General features: G+C 42.8%; 1 protein-coding gene across 2 annotated transcripts; it reads right to left on the reverse strand.

The window, feature by feature from the left end:
• Positions 1 to 10,228: 10,228 nt before the first annotated feature.
• LOC139296756 (tissue factor-like) lies at positions 10,229 to 20,318 on the reverse strand. Of its 2 annotated transcripts, none has more exons than XM_070919255.1 (7): positions 20,123 to 20,318; positions 18,038 to 18,152; positions 16,630 to 16,719; positions 15,647 to 15,753; positions 13,896 to 14,074; positions 12,506 to 12,662; positions 10,229 to 10,922 (listed from the first exon to the last, which is right to left on the reverse strand). In XM_070919255.1, the coding sequence occupies exons 1-7, from the start codon at positions 20,187 to 20,189 to the stop codon at positions 10,777 to 10,779; spliced, it is 861 nt and encodes a 286-aa protein (XP_070775356.1). In that variant the 5' UTR covers positions 20,190 to 20,318; the 3' UTR covers positions 10,229 to 10,776. The 2 variants fall into 2 exon arrangements, with proteins under 2 accessions (XP_070775356.1, XP_070775355.1); XM_070919254.1 differs by having other exon boundaries at positions 16,630 to 16,839.
• Between the last annotated feature and the right edge of the window lie 901 nt (positions 20,319 to 21,219).

Below are 21,219 nucleotides of genomic sequence, written 5' to 3' on the forward strand. Positions count from 1 at the left end.
GTGGGGGAGCTGCAACCAAACCGCAGTGGAAAAGTTGGACACAAACTGCTATCGCTGTGTATGGAAATCAAGTTAACCACTGGCGACATCCTCCTGAAACGTTGTGTCCTTTCTGACCGCTTGCTAACATCTAAAGCTAATGCTACCAATGATCTGCCTATCTAGACTCTATATGTAAGGGTACTTGGGCTGAATGGCTCCATAAGGAGCATACCTCTCTGTCTAAACCTGACGGTTAGCCCTTTTAAAGCTAACAAACCAGACATACAAAAATGCCCTCAGTTGTCAATCAGCAAGAAAAGGATCCAGGCTTTACCCTAAACCCCCAAACGGGCCATGCGTGGCTGGGGGGTTCAAGCCTTGGAAGTGTCAATGAGGAAATGAACTGAAGTTTAAATTCTGGAGCCATGGAAACCAAAATACCACGTTACTACTCAATATTACTTCGACTTAAAAACTTTTAAGGCACATCTTTTCTTTACAATCACAGATGTGCAAATTTGCCTCTGGAACTTAATTGCATGTGTGTTGCATTTTCCACGATCTTGGGTCCCTCGAAAACAAAGACGTAGTAGTACACGAGAATTGAATTGAATGGGACTTTATAGCGACCCAAACGTGCACCCTGTACCGAATTTATGCTGTGACTTCACTTTTATTTTCTCACCACATCTCGTTGGTTGTATATGACAGTTTTACAATTTCTCACTTGATTTGTAGATGACCTCTTCAATGAAGACCTGTTCCCTAAAACGGACACATCTGGTGAGTAGTAATATACTAGTTAATTACACTTTATTTAAGAGGATTTAAAGGTCTGCTGTTGGTGGAGGTCAGGTATATGACAAGTCAAGGTTTTACTTATATATCTAAACTCAAGTACTATTGTATTTCATTGGATTAAAGGTTTCTCTGGTATTTTATGTACTGTAAACTGTAAAGATCCAAAATGCGTTTAGACAGCAGTGGCATGTAACTAATGTAACTTTCTCAAGCACTGTACTTAAGTACAATTTTGATGTACTTATTTGTGTATTTACTTGTGTTCTATACTTGTGTAATTTCATTTTATGACGTAATACTTCTAATCCACTACAATTGTAATAAATACAAATAGTTCTTTCACCACTGCTTTTAGATACAGGGTTTCTATTTACTGATCTTACTAGATCTGTTGTTAGAAAATGCGTGTGTCATGTTGCTTATTAATTTGTGACATCCGTCCGAATCTCTTCACTGGCATGTCACTAAGCTTTTGTTAAATAACCTGTTTGCCAGATGGATTCGCTTCAGACCCTTTCAAAGGCAGCGACCCCTTCGCAGCAGACATTTTGTTCTCAGAGGCCAACGTCGGCACAGATGAGGGGGCAGGAAACGCTGTTGATGAAGCGGACACCAGTCTGTCCTGTGCTGAAAACAAAGCCTCAACAGGAACTCAGTGCTTTGAGTCCGAATTCCCCGACGAAGACAGCGACATAGAGATCAGCTACAGCCGAGAGGACCTGGACGCCATCGCTGTGGTCGATGATTCTTGTGGCTTTAAACCCATTCAGAGCTCGTCAGAGGAGCTCGGGCCAGAGCCCATCCAGGGCTGGAGGTCCCAGGGTCAGTATTCTGTAGAGTCTGACCCTAATGGGTATGAGCTGGACCTTGGCACTGTTTCCCCTCCCTCTGACATAGAAGAACAGAGTCTGGGATCTCTAGCTGGAGAGGCACCAGGACTGGAACAAGGTAATTTGTAATTCTTTTATGTGATGTTACCTGTTAAAATGCACTCAACATCATAACGTCGTAATTGAATTTAATGTGAGTTATGCAGGGTTACTACCTAATATTATTAGGTATACCCCCTCACCTTGCTGGGGGCTGCAGGGGTAGACTTTACTGCTCAGCCTCTGAGACAGCCACAGGCCAGCCGTATCATCTAGTAGGATGCCCTTATTTTTTATTACACTGATCTTATTCCCCTAGGTGTAGAATTTGAAATGGTCAGATTTTGGTTGAATCAAAAGACATTGTGGCAGACAACACATGCCAGTCTCAACGAAATTCAGCAGAAAGTTGGCCATAGGCCAAGGAAGAACAGAACCATGAAAAAAGTTAGTAATTCTACAACACAGAGTTGCACAATGAAATGCAAGTTGTAGCCCCCTTCACGCCACACACACAGAACATATATACAAATGTTTGAAATTAAAACATTTTAATTAAAAAGTAAAATTAAAAACAACATATACATTTAATTATATACATATATTATACAAAGGTAGTGTGCAAAACCAGCATAACAGAAAGTGGGGTGGGTTAGTATCCTCCAGGCTCTCTTCAGACACCTCACCTCACAGATATTACTGATGACTCTGTAGATGGGTACCAATGATGTTCTGGGTGGTTTCAATCACCTGAACCCAAAGTTGCTCCCAATGCAGGCCAGCACCTTGCATGGCAGCTCGGTCCGCCCTCAAGACATTGTGACAGACCATTCATACCAATCTTCAAAATCTCCATGCCAAACTATCAAACCGGTTACAGTGAAATTCAGTAGAAAGTTGGTCATGGGCCAAGGAAGAACAGAACCATGAAAAAAGATGATTTTTGAAGATCCTCACCATTTTCCTACAGGTGGTTGGAAAACTCTTGTTTACATACCTGTGCGCTATTCATGCAAGATTAAAATTGGTGTCATTTTAACCAACCATTTTTTTAGTTGCTTTCCATTCTCCCTAAAAACCTTTCCCCTGATGGCCCTCATTGTTTTCTTCTCCTAGGTCTGAGTCCTGGTTCCGCTCAGGCTGTCCCTGAGCTTGGCAAACAAGTCCCGTTGGAACCTGATTGGACAGGCGACATAAAGCAAACTTTGTCACATGATGCAACCTCCAGTCAGGGGGCAGAATGGGCTAGCAACATAGAAGACAAACCCCGAAATCCCGCAACTCCCCAGAACTCGCTCGGCTCTGAGAGCCTCTTCATCCAACCCGACTCAGATCAGAACAGAGATCTGAGCTTTGAGTTGAGCTATGAACCAACCAGTCAGTCTTCCTTTGATCCATATGGGTTTAAACTCAGTCCAGAACATTCTAGTCACACCCTCTTAGACCCTGATGAAGCTGAACTGAGCCCAGAACCGGCTGAAAATGATCTGGCCTTTGACCCTGAGCCCTCCTCTGTTCAACCGGACCAACTGAACTTTGATCCTTATGAGTTTGACATCTCATCCTCCCAGGGGGTACAGGACTCTGACCCCTATGGCTTTAAGCTCAGTCCTGAGGAAGAGAACCAGGAGGTACTGGACCTCTGTGGCCATCATAACCAGGAGGCAATAGACCTTTGCACCTATGACAACAATGAGCAAGAAGAGCCCTCTAACTATAGCAACCAGGAAGTACTAGAACCTCATAACCATGACAACCAAGAAGTGCTTGAACATTGTAGCCACAATAACAAGGAACTGCTGTATTTGTGTAACAATGGAAACCAAGAAGTCCTGGCATTGTCTAGTCTTGACAGCAGGGAGTTAGTTAGCAAAGAAAACCAGCAACTCCTGGATTTCTGTAGTGATGACAACCTGGAGGTGGTGGAAACCTATCACAATATCACCACTGAGGAACTACTTGAATCTTGTAACTATGTTAACCAAGAAGTGCTGGAACCTTGGAGCCATGGCAATCAGGAGCTGCTGGATTTCTCCTGTCCTGAAAATCAGGAAGTGCTGGATTTAGATAGCCATGGCAACCAAGAACTGCTGGATTTCTGTAGCAAAGAAAATCAGGAAGTGCTAGTTTCAGGTAGGCATGGCAACCAGGAACTCCTGGATTTTGGTAGCAATGAAAATCAGGAATTGCTAGTCTTAGGTAGCCATGACAACCAAGAGGTGCTGGACTTGTTGAGTAAGGACGTTTTCCCTGAAGCTAACAATAACCAATGCATTGTGGAACCAGAGATCAATGCCAGTCCCACTAACAACAGCTCAGATAGTGATGTGGCATCAGAAGACCTGCTGGGACTCCAACTCAGTAACACAAATATCTGCGCTACCAACAAAACAAACACCAATAATGCTGAGACCCTCAACATGGCTGTCAGCAACATGTCTGCTAACCAGGACTTAGCAACATCCAATGCTCCCACCAGTCACAACTTATTAGAAGGTGATCTGGGTTCAGTGTTTGGTGCTGGAGGATACATCGGTTGTCCTGATGTAGCCGACGACCTAGAGCCTCTGGACAGAAGGCAGGCAAACCCAGTAGCAGAGCCAGTACGACCAGTCAGACCAGTTAGGCCTCCTCGGCCCTCGCTCAGGGTAAGTTGGAAACCACACACATGCAACTCACATATGGTACTTGGACCCGACCCGACCCTGGAGTTATGAAGTTATGAAATGAGTAATACTACTAGATAAAATGATGATTAATAGCCACCACACACCTCTAAATTATGTATATTCTATTTTACTAAACAACCCTTTTGCACCTTGTCTTAAAGAATCATACTTACTGGAAGTGGCTTCAGACAAATGTGTCAGCCAAATGAACATAATTGAATGTAATGTAAATGTGTACTTGGATATGCCCTCATTAACCGTGTGCATGAGAGACAGCGTGTATTGCAACTCTTGGCAATTGTGCTCTTGAAACAGAAAGCCATTTATGCTGACATTTTATACTGCGATAAATTCAATTTTCTGGAAAATCCATTGAGAAGTTGTTAATGGATCAATCCCAATTTGCGGTAAAGCAGTCCCATTCAGTAATTCACGGAACTGCCCACAAAAACCTTATATACCCAGTGATATTACATGGGATATCAACTATGGTATTAACAATACGGCAAAATCTCAGACATTCGGTAAACTGCAACAGCAACTTCTACATGTCAGATATCATGGCATGAATTCACGCTTGTCATTTCTAATAGCTTTTAATAACATTCATCATCATGCCATCTGTTGTCATTCATGTGTGTTTTTAGGCCAAGGAGAAGGCTCAGTCCCAGACTCAGGGCATCGACCTGAAGTGATCTCTCACCCACCAACACTCCTGAGGGGGTTACCATGCCAGCAGGGTTCCCATAACAACAATGGCAATGCAAGAGATGAAGAGGACGAGGAGCGAAGTAAGGGGGACGGTGATGAAACGGAGACAAAGCAGGACGGAGCGAGAGAGGGATGATTAAATAGTTAGGAGGGAGAGATCACTCTGCTGTTATTTATGGCAATAATTCTCGTTTCAGACGTTTATTTTTACGTTTTCAGGTTTCAGAGGGAAACATTAAAAGTCAGAATGGGAAGATGAGAAGTAGGCAAGATATAAAAACTACCGTGGGACCAGCTGACCCCACAAGAGTTAATAATTACTATTAGGGAAACCCGACTGGCTTATGGCTTCAGTCCACTTAGAGAGATTTATAGAACTCAGGATTGGAAACAACTATATGAAAATGAAGTGTTTTTACCCCAGGTGATGCTTGTCAATTAACCATGAGCCTGTTATTATCTGTTATTTATTAATATCAGATACCAACACTCTCCTGCGTCCTCTGAGTCTCTCAGTTAAGCTTTCCATCCTTCCCGACACGTTTTGACAGGGATAATTGGTCCACTGTGAAAATAATCTCCCCCATTTTAATTTGATAGTAGTGTTGGAGCATGTGTAAGTGGACTGTCACATAGATGAAATGTATATAAATGGTGTACTCTGCTATTGTGGTTTTTAGTTTATCTAGTCAACTAGTTTTAGGTCTAAATTGGCGGAGAGCTGTAGAGCGAGTTTGGTCGGGTTGTACAGTGAGTGCATTATCTATACCGTCACCATGGTTACATGCCCAGTGTTGTCAGTCATCAGTTACTTTAAGGTGCTCCTTAAAGAGTACTTTAACAGCAGGCTGAAAAGCAGTGTTTCACTGCCATTTCGGGCTTAAGCCTTACAAGCCTGGCCCTCCTCTGACCACGGCATCGCTGATGGGTGCGGCCACAAGGGTGAGGCTTTGTCCCACCTGCAACTACACCCAACAGTGACGTCACCGCCTCCTGGAGTGCACCTGCAAAATCACTGCCGCAAGGTGCGAAGGCAAAGCACTTGGAGGTCAGCGAAAGCAAGGTTTTCAGAGGGTGTTAAGTTACTTATTAAAGCATTTTCGCCCCCGAACTTCATACTTGAACATTGTAACCAGCGGCGGTGAACGAATGAACCGTCACTTGGATACTAGCGCTGAAAACTGTCAGCGTTTCACCACATCAGTGTCCCAGTTCCACACGATATACTAATAATATTAAATAAAAACTATGCAGTAATGTTGACTGTGCACTATTTTGGTAGTTAGTACACAAGACACTGATTTTCTTAACTGTTTGGTACTAACACAGAAGTATTGACTGATGTTGACTTGGAAAGACTACTGCCAATTTCAAAATAAGAAAAAAACCAAAAGCAGGGAGCGATTTTTAAAAAAAAGTTTTATTTATTTATGTTTTTAGTAGTTTATCTGTTTTCTGAGCTGCCGCTGGAGCCTACAAACAACTGTCTGCTTTTTTTTCCCGTCACTAATTTACAGCTGCGCCACAGAGCTATTATGGTGCACTCACGCAAGCATCAGAGACCACTTTGACAGAGATGAAAAAGATAAAAAACAGAAACAGACCACACTAAAAACACAGGTAAAATTGGTTGTAATTTAGCCGGAGACAGAGGTTGCATCCCATGACAATTATGAACCCCCCCCCAATTAGTTGTGCGCGAATAAATTTCACTATCAGCCTATTATTTATTTCAGGAACCTAAATATACAGGAAAATATAAATGTATACAGAGAGGAAAAAAAAAACAGTGGCACCAAACATTAAGATATTTTAGAGCCTGTGTGCATTGCATTGTGGGACAGTAGTTTACATCAACAGCACGCTCAAAAATCTCTAAACCTGCCTAGAGTTAGTATGAAGTATGGAATTGGGACACGGCCAGAATCAGTAACCTGGTAGGATCCGGCACGAGCATTGCTTTACAGCGCAAAAAATAAAAATAAAATGTAAGAGGGCGCTGTTCGTCCAGGGGGAAATGGAGCCTTCGGAGTTTCATACAGGCAGGTGCCGGAAGTGAGTAAAATCCCTTCCAACATGTTCACCCTCATCAAGCCAAAGACATAAGCGCAGATAGAAACGGGCTTTAGGGTAAATGTGGTCCAAAGCGTTCTACCACCATGGCCTCGAATCTTGCTGCCTCTGAAGACCGCGATGTCCAAACTTTGTCTACATATGGCACTGGTTTGGGTGAGGGGAGTTGAATAGTGTCAGATACAACTGCATGTAAGTGAAACATTTTCCATCACTCTTTTGTTAAACCTGCAGTAACATTTTTTTACCACTTGGGGGCAGCAGAAACACGTTGTAAACACAACACTGACCCGTCGTCGCCTTTATGTGATATAGTGAACGTGTAGCAAACGGCTGTTTATTTCCACATCTAGCAGTTACAGAGCGACATGATCCTTCACGTGGAGTGTTTTTTTGGTCTTTACCAACTCCTGAGGGAAATATCTTAGCTCTTTAGCTGCTAAATGCTCCGCTATGTTCACCAGCTAGTCTGCTGCAACTGTGTCTGCTGCTGAAAAAGACAACGCTTTGCTGCGAATAAAGTTGCAGCCGGACAGATAAACAATGAGCTCGGAAACTCTGAGACGCTGGAAAGCTGAGGGGAGCTGCATCTCATACATCTCATGTTAGGAACACACGCCACTCAGAGCGAATGGGCTGCAGTTTAACTGTTTACTGCACTGTTTCTAGCTTGCTGTAGGAAACAGTCCACATGTACTGTGTAACCAATACACTTTATCTACTGGGTCGGGTATACAAAGCAGTGCACATTCAATATACCGTGTAACCAATTCAGTTAGCAGTTTACAAATACAGTGAAATATACGTATGTAGAATTATCCTCATATGAAATGAAGAATGTGAATGTATGTTAATTTACATATTGGTGTGTCCATGATGAATATATATCCCAAATGACAGTCTACCCTCACACCCTGGAACAGCCGTAGCAGGCACTAAAGGAACATTTCAGTTAATATTAAATTTCAGTTCATGCCTACCTCATTCCTACTTTGCCGTGAGTGCATGACAACACTGTGAAACCCGTGATTTTGACTCTTTTGTAAAGACGTGCAGTCAAGAAAAGAAAATGCAAATCCATGTCCACATCGTATAACCAGGACATTAAAAGGTGTGTGAGAGGCCACAGTGAGACGGATCTGCCATTCTGCTGCTGGCTTTACGGACAGGAAGAAGAGACCAGTTTGTAACAGTCAAATTTATCAGGCAACATCCCTAACGTTCATATTTTATATGAATATATCCATCTGAGCCAGTCTTCAGTGCTGCCATTTAACTATGGGTGACATGGATGAATCCTCTATCTAATCCTCTATCTCCGCCAATCCTCTATGACATACTAACGATGAACACATAATCAACACCATTCTGGACTTTTCTCTCTACTCTCCAGAGAAATGGTTCTTTCATTTAGATTTTCTTTTTTCTGCTCCCATTTTGATCCGCCTGAAAAGGAATGAAGCCTGCTTTAATTAATTCCCTATTTAACAACATCTGTCGATGATGATGACCAAATAATATCACTTAGCAACAAACCTTTGCGTGTTTCAGTGCTTCTGAACTTACAGAGTTCATCACTTTGGCTCATCTGTGATAAAGGTTTTCGTAGGTTTCCCCGACTGCTCACCCGAACTACCCGGTTCTTATTCTACGTATCCAAACACACCAAAACATTCAGCTCCTCTTCCTGTTTGACCCTGTTTGTTTTATGCACTGGCTAAGGGGCGGAACATCTTCTTGTATCAAAAGCCGATACAGGCCAAAATTCCATTTCATTTATTTGACAATATTACAGGTTGAGTTTCATAGAGGAAGCACCCATACAATCAGATTTTTGTTCTTTTAAAGAGAAGAACAACAACATTTCCCAATTTTCTTCCGGGAGTTTCCTCTTGAAGCACGAGGGGAAATAAGTAGAATCAAGCTCCCACTCTCCAAAGCTAAAACGAAGTTTTTGACCGATGAATGGCATCTGTGTCCTTGCTTTTCAGAAATGTTCAAAATGTATCACTGTACATAGGCACATGTAGCACAATAAACATCTCATTTCGTGCACTGTAAAAATGACAGGGTGCGCAAGCAATTTTATTATTTACCCAGATGGCAGTTAGATTCTTCGTTGGCGCTTACACATATATTTATTTATTTATTTTTGTATGTATTTATTTTTGTATTTATTTGCAGGCTGCTTATGATATCTGTTGTTACATGATCAAGACATGGACATGTGATCGGAATATTATCAAAAGCAGTTGTCAAAGCGGCAACATTGTTCAGAGAGAGAGAGACAGAGGGGATAAAGTTGCTTCTGGGGCTTTTCATTTTTTGCAGTGTGTGTGTTTTCTATGGTACAGATGTATGCACCTTAAAGCCATGGTTGAGTGAAATGATATTCGAAACAACTTCTGTGTATTGCCATTTCTTGTGATGATAATACATTTATGTGTGATGTGTGTGTTGCCGTCCAAATGTGAGGTTCTGTGTTGGAAAAATTAAAACTCTTAGAATTCCAGCATGTAGTCTGATTTGTCTTCCAGAGAGCATCTGTCCGAGGGGATGTAGCCAGTTTTATGCTTCATTTTTCACTTTGGTGTGTGTTGTCAGTGGTCTATCCAGAAACGGGACAGAGGAGTTTACTCTTCATCATCTATCAGAGAATGTGCAATATTCACTCTCTTTCAGCTCTGTTTTTGGCCGCCACCAACTCCAGGGGGAAATATGTCTCTCTAGCTGCTAAAAAAATCTCCATAAAGCAACCAAAGTGCTTGCTCATGGTGGGAATTGTTGGGTCTCTGTAATAACATTATAAAGAGTCGGTCTAGACCTGCTCTATTTTGTAAAGTGTCATGAGATGACTTTTGTTGTGATTTGGCGCTATATAAATAAAATTGAATTGAAATTGAACCTCAGCTCAGTCACATACAGACCGGACCAGTCAGATATAATAATACAATTTTATATATATATAATGATAATAAAGTCCAGATATATCATGTCTCACTGCCTCTCCAAACCCCAGAACATTGTTAATGATAATTCAAGCTGTATGTTCAAATAAAGCATAATTCAGTGATGAACGTCCCTCCAGAATGTGACTATAAATGATTTAAGAAAATAACAAGATCTGGAGACAAACATTTATTGCATTTACTTCCTTTTGATCAACAAAAAGCAAGTCTTGCTACACACAAAACAACAGAATAATGAATCCGAAAGAGTTCTACCACATAAGGCGAAAAGTATCAGTGCATATGGATTTATAGAGATGAGTTTGCCGATGTAGTTGTAGTTTTGCGGGGCAGCCGATAGGTGCCACTGAAGAGCAAAATTTACAGTACTTGTGGTTATTTGTGTTTCATCCTGACAGAACTTAAAGGGAAAGTTGGGTTTAGAGAAAACAGCGTCGGGACAACTCGATTAACTCACTGGGTTAAAAGAAGAAGACAAGCTAATGTTTGTGAAACAAGTTGCAGAATTCTTACTCAGTTGTCAGATGAAGCTGCACATTTTGATCTTAATGTAAAATGGAATATGAAATAAACAAATAATGACCACAACACGGTGTAAACAAAGAGCATGTAAGCAGTGTAAAAACAGAGAGGAGATAGAAAACTGAAGGGAGGCCAGCTCCCTGTGTTTGAAAGACACACACAAACACACACACACGCACACTAAACAAGCGCCGATGACTGAGGTGTGTGGAGGGTTTTGTTTCTTTGTCGGCAGCATTTGCAACAGAGGACCGTCACCGTGACGAGGATGATGAGGACGGTGAGCAGGATGAAGACTCCGCCAACCCACGCGCCGAGGCTCCACTCTGGAGAGACAGTGAAGAGTCACGGTTAGACAGACGGATCTGGCTCGCCACTCACCACATTAACACAAACACAACATGCATTGTGACACGTATGGGGGGGTGATGGTTCCCGTTTAAAAAAAAAAGGGGGGGGGGGGTGCTCTAATTATCTGCTCAGCCTCCCTGGGAAAGCTTATGCCAGGGTTGTTGAGAAGGGGCTCCGACCGATTGTTGAACCTCAGATCCAGGAGGAGTAATGCAGATTTTTGTCCTGGTGTTGGAACAGTGGACCTGCTCTTTACCCTTACAGGGTTATGGGGGGGAGGTGGGGGGTCATGGGAGTTGCTGGCCCATCCAGTGTACATGTTTTTTGTGGACCTTGGAGGAGGCTTATGACCATCTTCCCCGGGGAGTCTGGTCTGGTCCTTTTATAACCAGAGGGAGAGCATGCGTCAGTATTCTCGGCAGGAAGTCCCTTGTCACCGCTTCAGTTTGGAATCATCAGAATCAGAATCAGAAATACTTTATTGATCCCCGGGGGGAAATTTTACAATATTTGTGGATCTCAAGGCGCAGCCGTAGGGGGGGGAGGAGAGTGTTTGGTTCGGGTCGCTGCTCTTTGCAGATGATGTGGTTCTGTTGGCTGTTCGTCAGACTGTGACCTTCAGCACACACTGGGGCAGCTTGCAGTCGAGACTGAAGCGGTCTGAGGCCATGGTTCAGGGTTGCAGCGCCAAGTGAAGGCGTTCTTATCATTGTGATGAAGTACCTTGATCATTCAGGTATTCAGTTCACTGGATCAGCCAAAAACGGACACTGCGATCTTAGTATATTTTTTCTATGTGTTTTCTCAATGAAAGATTTACTGCATTGTGATATATATCAATATCATGATGTAACATTATAGTGAAAGAAGACTTAATTTCCATATTACCCTCTGCTACTGACCAATAAATGTGTAAAAAGCAGTTTAATGTTAAAAGGTGAAGCTAATTTTAACTACTTTAAATACCAATGGGTAGTCTAATCTATAAAAATGCGTCATGTTTTACAAACTGTGTACCTAGATTTACACAATTCCTCAAAACAAAAACCAAAGAAAGTCAGGTAAGCAGATGTTTAATGAGGTAGGAAATGCTTGTCTGTTAGCCGCCGGGGATACACAGTGTGTTGGGTGAGCGAATGTGAACAAAACCGCGTTTGTTTACACCAAAGCTCTTTTCCAGTTGACGCACTTTGAGGTCATTTTTCGAAGCACACCAGACAAAAGAACTTCTAATCCATGTCTTATCCAGGACTCATGACCTCGGTATTTCTAAATTCCTCTGACAAAATGTGCATTTTTCTATTTGCAGGAACTAGAACAAATACTGGCGTCAATTCAGAAACCCTGGGGTTGGCACCGCCAACTCTACAGCCATGTGAGTCTCACATGAGGTGCTATAGTGCAAAGACATATTCATCACACCACTGAACCACTGAAGTTTCACTTTATTACCTTCCAGTATAGGATGTACCTGCCATAATGTGATGCTGACGTTGCTCGCCAGATGCTTGTATGTCCATACTCTGTGTAGTGTAGTGTGTACAGAGTGTGTGTGCACCTTGCGGGACGTGTCCATGTGTACACTGCTGTAAGCTCCAGGCTCCCAGCTGGGTGGTTTTTCTGGAGGGGATGTAAGCTGCCACCATGAAGCAGTAACTCTGTTCTGCATCCAGCTCCGACACCTCTGCCATACTGGTGTCAGATGTGATGTCTCTCTATCAGGTGAGAATAGGAAATATTACAATCACTCACTTATTAAAGAGGACCTGTTATGCTTTTCCTTATTTTCTGTTGTATATATAATGTTACAATGTTGGATATTCATACTAAACGTTGCCAAATAATGAGGTAAAGGTATGTAAAAGTAATCCCTGTGAGCCAAAAGCTCAGGCTTCAGACTGCTCTGAACGCTCCGTTTCAGTTTTTTCAACCGCCGGGTCTATCTGATGTCAGATAGGCACGGATGTCCTAATATGGTATCTCTGCTCCAGGCACAGACCAGATGTTTATGTTTATGTCAACGTTGCTTAGTCACGTTAGGTTCACAGTTTGCCTTTGGAAAGTCTTCCAAAGACTAACCCTAACCCCCTAACCCGGCCAATCAGAAGAAAGTGGGCTTTTGGGGGGGGGGGGCTTAAAGAGACAGGAGCTCAAACGGCTTGTTTCAGACAGAGGGTGAACTGAGGGGCTGCATGAAGGGCCAGTAGAAGATAAATCAAGACTTTTTTTGAACAGTGCAAAGCTACTCTAGTGGAGTCACACAATGAAAATATAGAGCTGGAAATGAGCATAATAGGTCCCCGTTTAAAACGTTTTGTAAGTACCTTTCTAATATTAAATCTGAGGTCACTCTAGTCACGGCGCACAACTCTTCCCCAACATACCTCACACCGTATTCACCAAAGGTTTTCTGGCTATCTTGCAGTGTCTGAGGTTTTCTCTATAATGGTTTCTTCATATCGAGTCCATCAATTAGTCATGTGACTTGTAAATTACCATAAATACAAGGTATTGGAAATGACATTACAATTACATTTCCCAAATAGTTTCCAAAACAGAATACAACATGAAAAGCTTCACAAGAAAAACATACAGTGCATGTATATCCATAATTCATATATTTTGTGGGTGTATTGTATTTTGTTAAAGCTATTTTGAAAAGATAACTGTAATGCGGCCATTTATAGGTCACATGACCGATTGACTGATTATGAAGAAAGCAAAGACAACCTTGGATACCACCCCCAGTCAAGGGGAGATAGTCGAGAACACTCTGCGAATAACTAGCGACATGTTGGCGAAGATGTAACATGTCGGATGAAACAATTCGAACTTACATTTCAAACGGATGAATAACATAAATCCAACAGGTTAAAACTACTCTGCACAATAGTTAGTGGGACTGCGTTTGTGTGACCGAGCTTCATGCTGACAGCTGAGCACCGTACCTTCCCTGTGCTTCCAGACTTGTAGTAGCTGATCTTGTACTTGAGGTCCTTTCTGAGGACGTCCCGGATGCTGAGCTGCTTTCCGCCCTGATGGACGCTGGTCAGAGGATCCGTGATGTTGACAATGGCTCTGCCCTCGCCTGCATCCTCCACAGTGAATTTCACAGCGCTGATGTTACCTGAGGAAAGGCCAAATCGAATGGTGACGATGAGACTGAAGCTGGAGAATGTGGGTCCATCACGCTGGCACCCGTCACTTCTCTTTGTCATCTGTGCGCTCACGTTTGCCATGTTTCTGACATTAGTATGATTTAATTTAGTCAATTTGGCCGTTTTATTTCACTTGTCTACACTAGTATCCTGGTTATGATTGGGTTTTTGGAGTATCCCGGTTATGCGCCTGATCCTGGTTTCAGAAACCCGGATGTGCTACCTGAGGCCTGTGCCACAAAGCAAGTTCAACATACCCAGGATATCTTTTCTGGCTTCACTAAGCCTAACATCCGCAATCTTGCTAAACGGGTCACGCAACGGTGGTTATCAACTCAGTAAATCGAACCCGGGGTTTCCCAATCTAGCCACGAGCGTGTTCACATAAAAAGGCCGGTGTTTGCAGCATCTGACCCAATCGCAAAAAACACTCAGCCCCACTAAGAGACCCCCTCTCGATCCACGCCCCGAGCTCCACGGGATCTTCTATGATTGGTGATGCCATTTTCCAAGAGAATTGATTGGTTAGTAGGGCGGGAGGTTTGTAGCATAAGTAATCATGGCGATGTACACCAGGTGAGAAGTGAACCACTGTCGTAACCCTGAAAACCCAGGGTTAACCCCCAGGGTTACCTTGCCAACCTCAAATCCTGCTTTGTAGAAACAGGCCTCAGGAGTGCTCCAATAGAAAACCAGGATGCTGTGGCACGTGAACACCTGATCCAGGTCTCTGGCCGTTCTTTGTCTGTACAGAACATAGTGACTGAGATTGGCTCAAGCACCTTAGGCCCACCCCTGGGGGGGTCGATGCCTGTGCCTGTACAGTCAGGGCCTCAGGGCTCTGAAACTAGCAGAATCACGCATTTCTATGTGAGCGCTCATCCTGATTCCAGGTTGTTTTGTTATTTTTACCTTTTTTTTTTGTATCTTATATTGGTGGAATTCATTTTAGCTGTTTTATTCTGATCAAGTCTGTGGTTGTAGCTTCTGATTTGATTTTACTACAGTAGACTTTTATTTGCTGTCCTGTATGAAACACTTTGTAATCCGTGTCAGTGAAAGAGCACCCCCGCCGATCATACAACAGCATCGGACTCATGATGGACAGTTTAAACTATGCTAACCTCTTAGTCCTTGGTGAAAACAAAAACCTGGGGCCTCTAGCCTGCAGCAGAGATGGAGCAGTGGGCTACAGAGGTCTGGTGAGCTCACTTTTTTCTAACTCTCTTTCTTAGTGACATCCCTCGAGGACATTTATCAGACTTGCAGCTCCCTCCGGAGACACTAAAGGCATCATACAACTTTAAAACATACGCAGCAGAACTCCCCAACACCTGGAAACACACTGTGTCACAATGTGATCTTGCTTGTTGCGCGGAGCTTGTTTTTTTGGGGGGGGGGTTTTCTCTCTCTCAGGGCTGTTTTGGAAATTGACGACATTGATATCTCACCTTATGCCTCACTGGCAACTGTAATGTGTGTGTTTGTGTGTGTGTCTGTGTGTGTGTGTGTGTGTCTGTGTGTGCACATGCGATACCTACTCTCTCTATAGGGGTTGAACGTCAGGGAATAGGTGTGAGGGAACAAATCCAGGTCATAGTCATTGTGCATGGACGCAGGCTCTGTTTGGATGTCGGCAGAGTAGGTCCTGTCAAATGGGAGAACACACATGTGGGTTGGAGATGCGTGATGCGCATTTAACATGCACGGTGGGGAAAAACTGGGAGTTAGACTGGTTGCCATAAGGAGAGGACAGGGAAATTCCTAAAATTAGACGTGAGAAGGACATGAGATAAAAGAACTGTTTGTCAACAGAAACAAACTTTTGTCCAGTTGTAAAAAAATAAAAAATAAATAATGATAGCCATCGCTATCTCTGGTTGGCTGGGACAGGCCAGAGTTTCATTCAGAATCAGAATCAGAAATACTTTATTGATCCCCCTCAATTCAACAATTTGATGTTTCAAACCCTGGACTTTGATCGGCTTCGAGTAAGTCATAGAGCCATATAGGACACTATACATGTCTCACCACGCTCTGCAAGCTCTGTTAAGATTCCCTGTTGAATGGGGTGCCACACACTCCCTCTTTGTTATAATTACAACCCTTTTCAAAAAAAAAAGGTAAAGAAGCATTTTTTTTCATCTGTATTTAGGTGATATTTAAAAACAGAACACTGTTAATTAATCAGGTAGTGATATTGCTGATGATATCGGCCTCTAGTTTCATAGCGGTGAACTGGGAGAATATGTTGAGTGTTAAACCCAATCTCCAACCAAACCAATCAAATCACATCACATTCATGATCAGTCATAGACTGACAGTTGGGCTGACTTCATCAAAATGTATGTTACTATATGATGATGATGATGAAGAAACAAAATTGAGATAAAGATGGGGTATGATTATAATGCTTTAGAAATGATTACCTACCAGATATCTAAGCTCTGATGGAGTATTATGTACATGTTATTATTATGGACATAATATACAGGGCTTGAAGCGATAGAAGTCTTGTTCCTACCTGTCGAAGGGTACCAGGTAGTTGGTCAGATCACATTCTGACTCTGACACTCGGATGCAGTCCGGACTCTCCCTCCAGTTACCCTCGTCCCTGATGGTCACATGACAAAACAGGAGAATAATGCCCTCAATGGAAAACAACCCACAGACCGCCCGACATTCTGACAACCTTCTGTCCCTGGCCTGATCCGGATCTGGACTTTTATTTAAACTAAATACAAAAAAAAAAGATAAGTCCTTGCCGTTTGAAAAGACGGAACCCTGAAAACACTTTTATTATCGTCATGGTTTAATACATCGAGAGGTGTTTGTGTCCATAGGTATCGACGCTAGGCTATCTTTCTTTTCTGTGCAAACACAGTGGTCTTATTGAAATCAACAAGACCACTTTTCATTTTTTATTATTTTTGTTAATCAATGCTAATGCTGCAGCCCCTGATTCATTTCACTGAGACTGCTGCTGCCACAGAAGGGTCGTCCAGCTAATAATGAGGTTGATAAAACTTCAACTTTCCCAGCATTACACTACGTCAGCCATCAAATATGTAATGTCCTATATATTTGTAGTGTGCGTCATGCAGCAATGTGCTTATTCCACATTAGCACTGTCTAGACCAGCGGCTCCCAAACTGGGTGGCACAAGATCAGTTCATTTATTTTATTTTATTTTTTTACCATACATTCGGCAAATGTAAATGGGTGCACTTATATAGAGCTTTTATCCAAATGTTCCTCTCATTACCCATTCACACACATACACACACACACACACAAACACAGTTACACACCGATAGCAGCGAGTTGCCGTGCAAGTCCTGAACCACAGCAACCCCACTTTAGATATATATATATATATATATATATATATATATATATATATATATACACACATATATATATAAACAACACGAGAAAAGAAAATGAATGCGTAGTGTCGTGTGTGCATGCTCATTTCCTCAAAACCCTGACATGTCAGCTATTAGCAACTACCAATGAAAGTTCTTCATTTTCATTCATTATTCATGTATATTTGCAGTGGGCATAAAAAACTGGTCTCGACTAAGCAGAAAGTATGAAAAGCACTGCGCGTGTTCCATTCAAAATTGATTTTTTTTTTGCCTCATATTTGGTTTCCCGCCCTAACCCTACTTGTAGCGACACAAAAAAACACATAACGCAGCAGCAGTGGAAGAAGTATTATGACCCTTTACTTAAGTAAATGTGGAAGTACAACAACGTGAAAATACTCTTACTATAAGTAAATGCCCTGCATTCCAAATTTTTGTGAAGTAAAAGTATTAAACCCTTAAATTCTCATAAAACTTGATCAATTCAAAGTTTTCCACTGTGTGTGGGTGTGTGTGTGTGTGTGTGTGTGTGTGTGTGTGTGTGTGAGTGGGGGAACTCACCCAGAGTACAGGACAGTGTATGTGTAGTTGGATGGTTTGGTAGTCCAGGTGAGGATGGTTTTAAAGTCCAGAGACACCCAGTGTACTTGCTCAGCTTTGGGCACAAAGTTGTTATCTAGTGAATGAAACGTAACGCAGTGTTACTCTCCACAACCTTCTCTTTTCATTGATATACATGTCAACTTAAATGATAAATCAGATCAAATCCCCCACCCCTCTTCTTTCTCATAAACAGACCATAATTCAAGCCGAGACCATGACAGGGAGCCAAAAGTTATAAATGGTGTTCGTACAGTTTGAGATACTGAATGTCTGGCAAATCAGCGTTATCCTTGTGACATTCCATTAGGTTCTCATTGCATTATTCATAATGTCTAAAGCAGCGTCACGATTGCGTAAAATGCACCATCGTGGAACATTTACTGATTACACCTGCATTTTTGAAATACCTCCAAGCCCGCAAAGTTCCATCAAACTCACGGAGGTCCCTCCCTCGTCAAACGCAACCGGCCAGACTGACTACATGAACTTTTCCACTATTTGAACATCGTTTCCATGTCCAATATAAATATATAGTATATCTAACGTGCATTCTTGTCCATGGTGTGCGTCCATCCAATTCTGTACCTGCAGCATTGAATAGATTTGTCACATATTTACGTATAAATGTCTATGAGCCAAACTACTTCTCTGCGGCGGTGCGGCCGCCAAGGGGTGACCAGTGGTGGCCATGGCACCTGGGACTAAAGTCTGCCCAACACAATGGAGATGAATGAACAATCCACATTATCCACATAATCCGGGGGGTTCTACTGAATAAATAGTCTCTATGAGAACTGCACAGTGAGGCCTGGAAATGGCCTTCGCCTCTGTTGTGTTGGCGTGGAGGCAGAAATCCCGCAGGTTAAGTATTTCAAAAAAAAAAAAAACCCGGTGGCCATGGCACCTGGGACTAAAGTCTGCCCAACACAATGGAGATGAATGAACAATCCACATTATCCACATAATCCGGGGGGTTCTACTGAATAAATAGTCTCTATGAGAACTGCACAGTGAGGCCTGGAAATGGCTTTCGCCTCTGTTGTGTTGGCGTGGAGGCAGAAATCCCGCAGGTTAAGTATTTCAAAAAAAAAAAAAACCCGGACACATAAAAGCGAACCCGGCAGCGCAGCTTTATATCAGAGAGATGGCTGCCTCTCCCGATAGAGGCCTACCTCTGCAAGTTCAGACAGGAATGTAGGAACCAAACTCCAAAACCGCAGAGGTACCAAGGTACAGGCTGCCATGCCAGGCAGAAAAAGTAACAAAAGAGAGTAAGCAGGTCTCAGCCTGGTCGACCCCAGAAACTTTGTCTGGCTCTGCCACTGCTTGAACGTTGTATATATCGGCAGTCTCGTCCCCTATGTGTTTCATAATTGTTTCTCATCACCAATCTCAATCTTTTTTCTTCTTTTTTTTTCCTTTTATGTATTATGTTTTATTGTTTCTCTTACTTGCGCAAACTAAACCTAAACTACGATCACGGGTTCAAGGGTCCATTTATTGGCCACTTTACCACATAAGGTTGTATCACGGAAATTGCCACACACACACACACACACACACACACACACACACAAACAAACAACACTGAGCAAAACATGGACAGCCTGAGGGAAGAAGCTGCTCTGTAGTCTGGTGGTGCGGCAGCAGGCCGAACAGGCTGTGGCCCGCGCGCACACCCCACGCCAGTTTGTAATTTTTCTAGTCTGGTTTGCTCTCCATCTGTAAAAGTTGACGAGAACTTGGCACGGGAATTTCGCTCTCTTAAGAAGTACAGCCGTTGCAGAGCGTTCTTCACCAGGGTGGAGACGTGAGATGGCTTCTAGTTCTGGTAATGTTAAAAGAATGTAAATAGGAACCACATGGGGATGTTGGGACATGTTACGTAAACTTTAAACCTTACACTACACTAATAACACGAAAAAACCTAAAAAAGTTTTTTAAAAAAACCTCAGCGCGAGTCCTTATTCAACAGAATTCTTAAAAGAAAACTGAAAAGAAATCATATCCATCTATCCATCTAGACAACCATGCAGGTCTTACCTGCAGTAGTGATGATCCAAGCAGACAGGCAGATTCCCAGATAAAGCAGAGTTTTCAGAGATGCCATGTTAGAAAAAAAGCCAAAACCCTTTCTGCTCCAAATCCTGGATCTTGGTCAAACTATCTGAACCGAGGGAAGGTAGCTTGTAGGCGAGATGTCCGTTTGTGTTGGAGCCGCTCGGACTGGCTGTTGCTTCTGGCAAAAACAGGACAGAGAGTGGGGGCTGCAGATGAGGGGAACTGGGGTACTGTCAGGGGGTTCCGCCTGCTGATCCCTCCCACACGCCTGCCTCCCTGCTGAGGGAGGATTCTGCAGCGATTGGCTCGGTTTGAGACTCCTCCTTTTACCAAAGCACAGATTAAGAACATCAATGCCCTTGGGCTAACACGCAAGCACCCCCTTTAAAACTTGGACACCATCCCTTTGTGACTATCCAACGTGGAAACGCACTGGATTAAAGGGAAACATGAGCAACTCATTAGCAACAGTTACACTCACCCTGACAAGCACCAAATGGTTGAGTCTTTCTTTGTGGGAAGGAGGCTGTCAGCATGCTGCTCGTATGTTGGGCCGTGTTTCTGTGGAAAGTAAACAGCTTTGTCCCAAGTGGTCCAGTTCAAGCTCTGCACTGGCTTTTTCACTCCCCCAGAACTTACTCATCTCCTTCTAAACCCACATAGCAACACTGGAGACTCAGCACACGCAACTACCGGACAGTATGTCACTAACAACATGAATTACAGCTGCATTCCATTCAGCTATGCCAGCTCTGCTGTTCTGGTGGTGCGCATAATGGCCCACTGACTCATTACATCACCTTAATTTAATCAGGTCATGTTGTTGAGATGAAGATCTCTTTCCCAAGACAGAGACCTGACAATAGCAGAGAGACAGAAAAAAACCCAAAACAAGCCAGACAAACAGAAACACAGTCAGACTTCACTAAATGCATTTGTCATAATTTGTAAATCCAGTTAAACGTCACAAATTGACATTCAAGTTGTTAAATCCTCCGCAATTCATTCCATTCATAAGGTGCCGAAAGTAGGAGGGAGGCAGTCTGTCCGAGTTCAGTACTTACCCGAGTTAAACAGGC

The sequence above is a fragment of the Enoplosus armatus genome, chromosome 14 (assembly GCF_043641665.1).
Source record: "Enoplosus armatus isolate fEnoArm2 chromosome 14, fEnoArm2.hap1, whole genome shotgun sequence".
NCBI classification, from domain to species: domain Eukaryota; kingdom Metazoa; phylum Chordata; class Actinopteri; order Centrarchiformes; family Enoplosidae; genus Enoplosus; species Enoplosus armatus.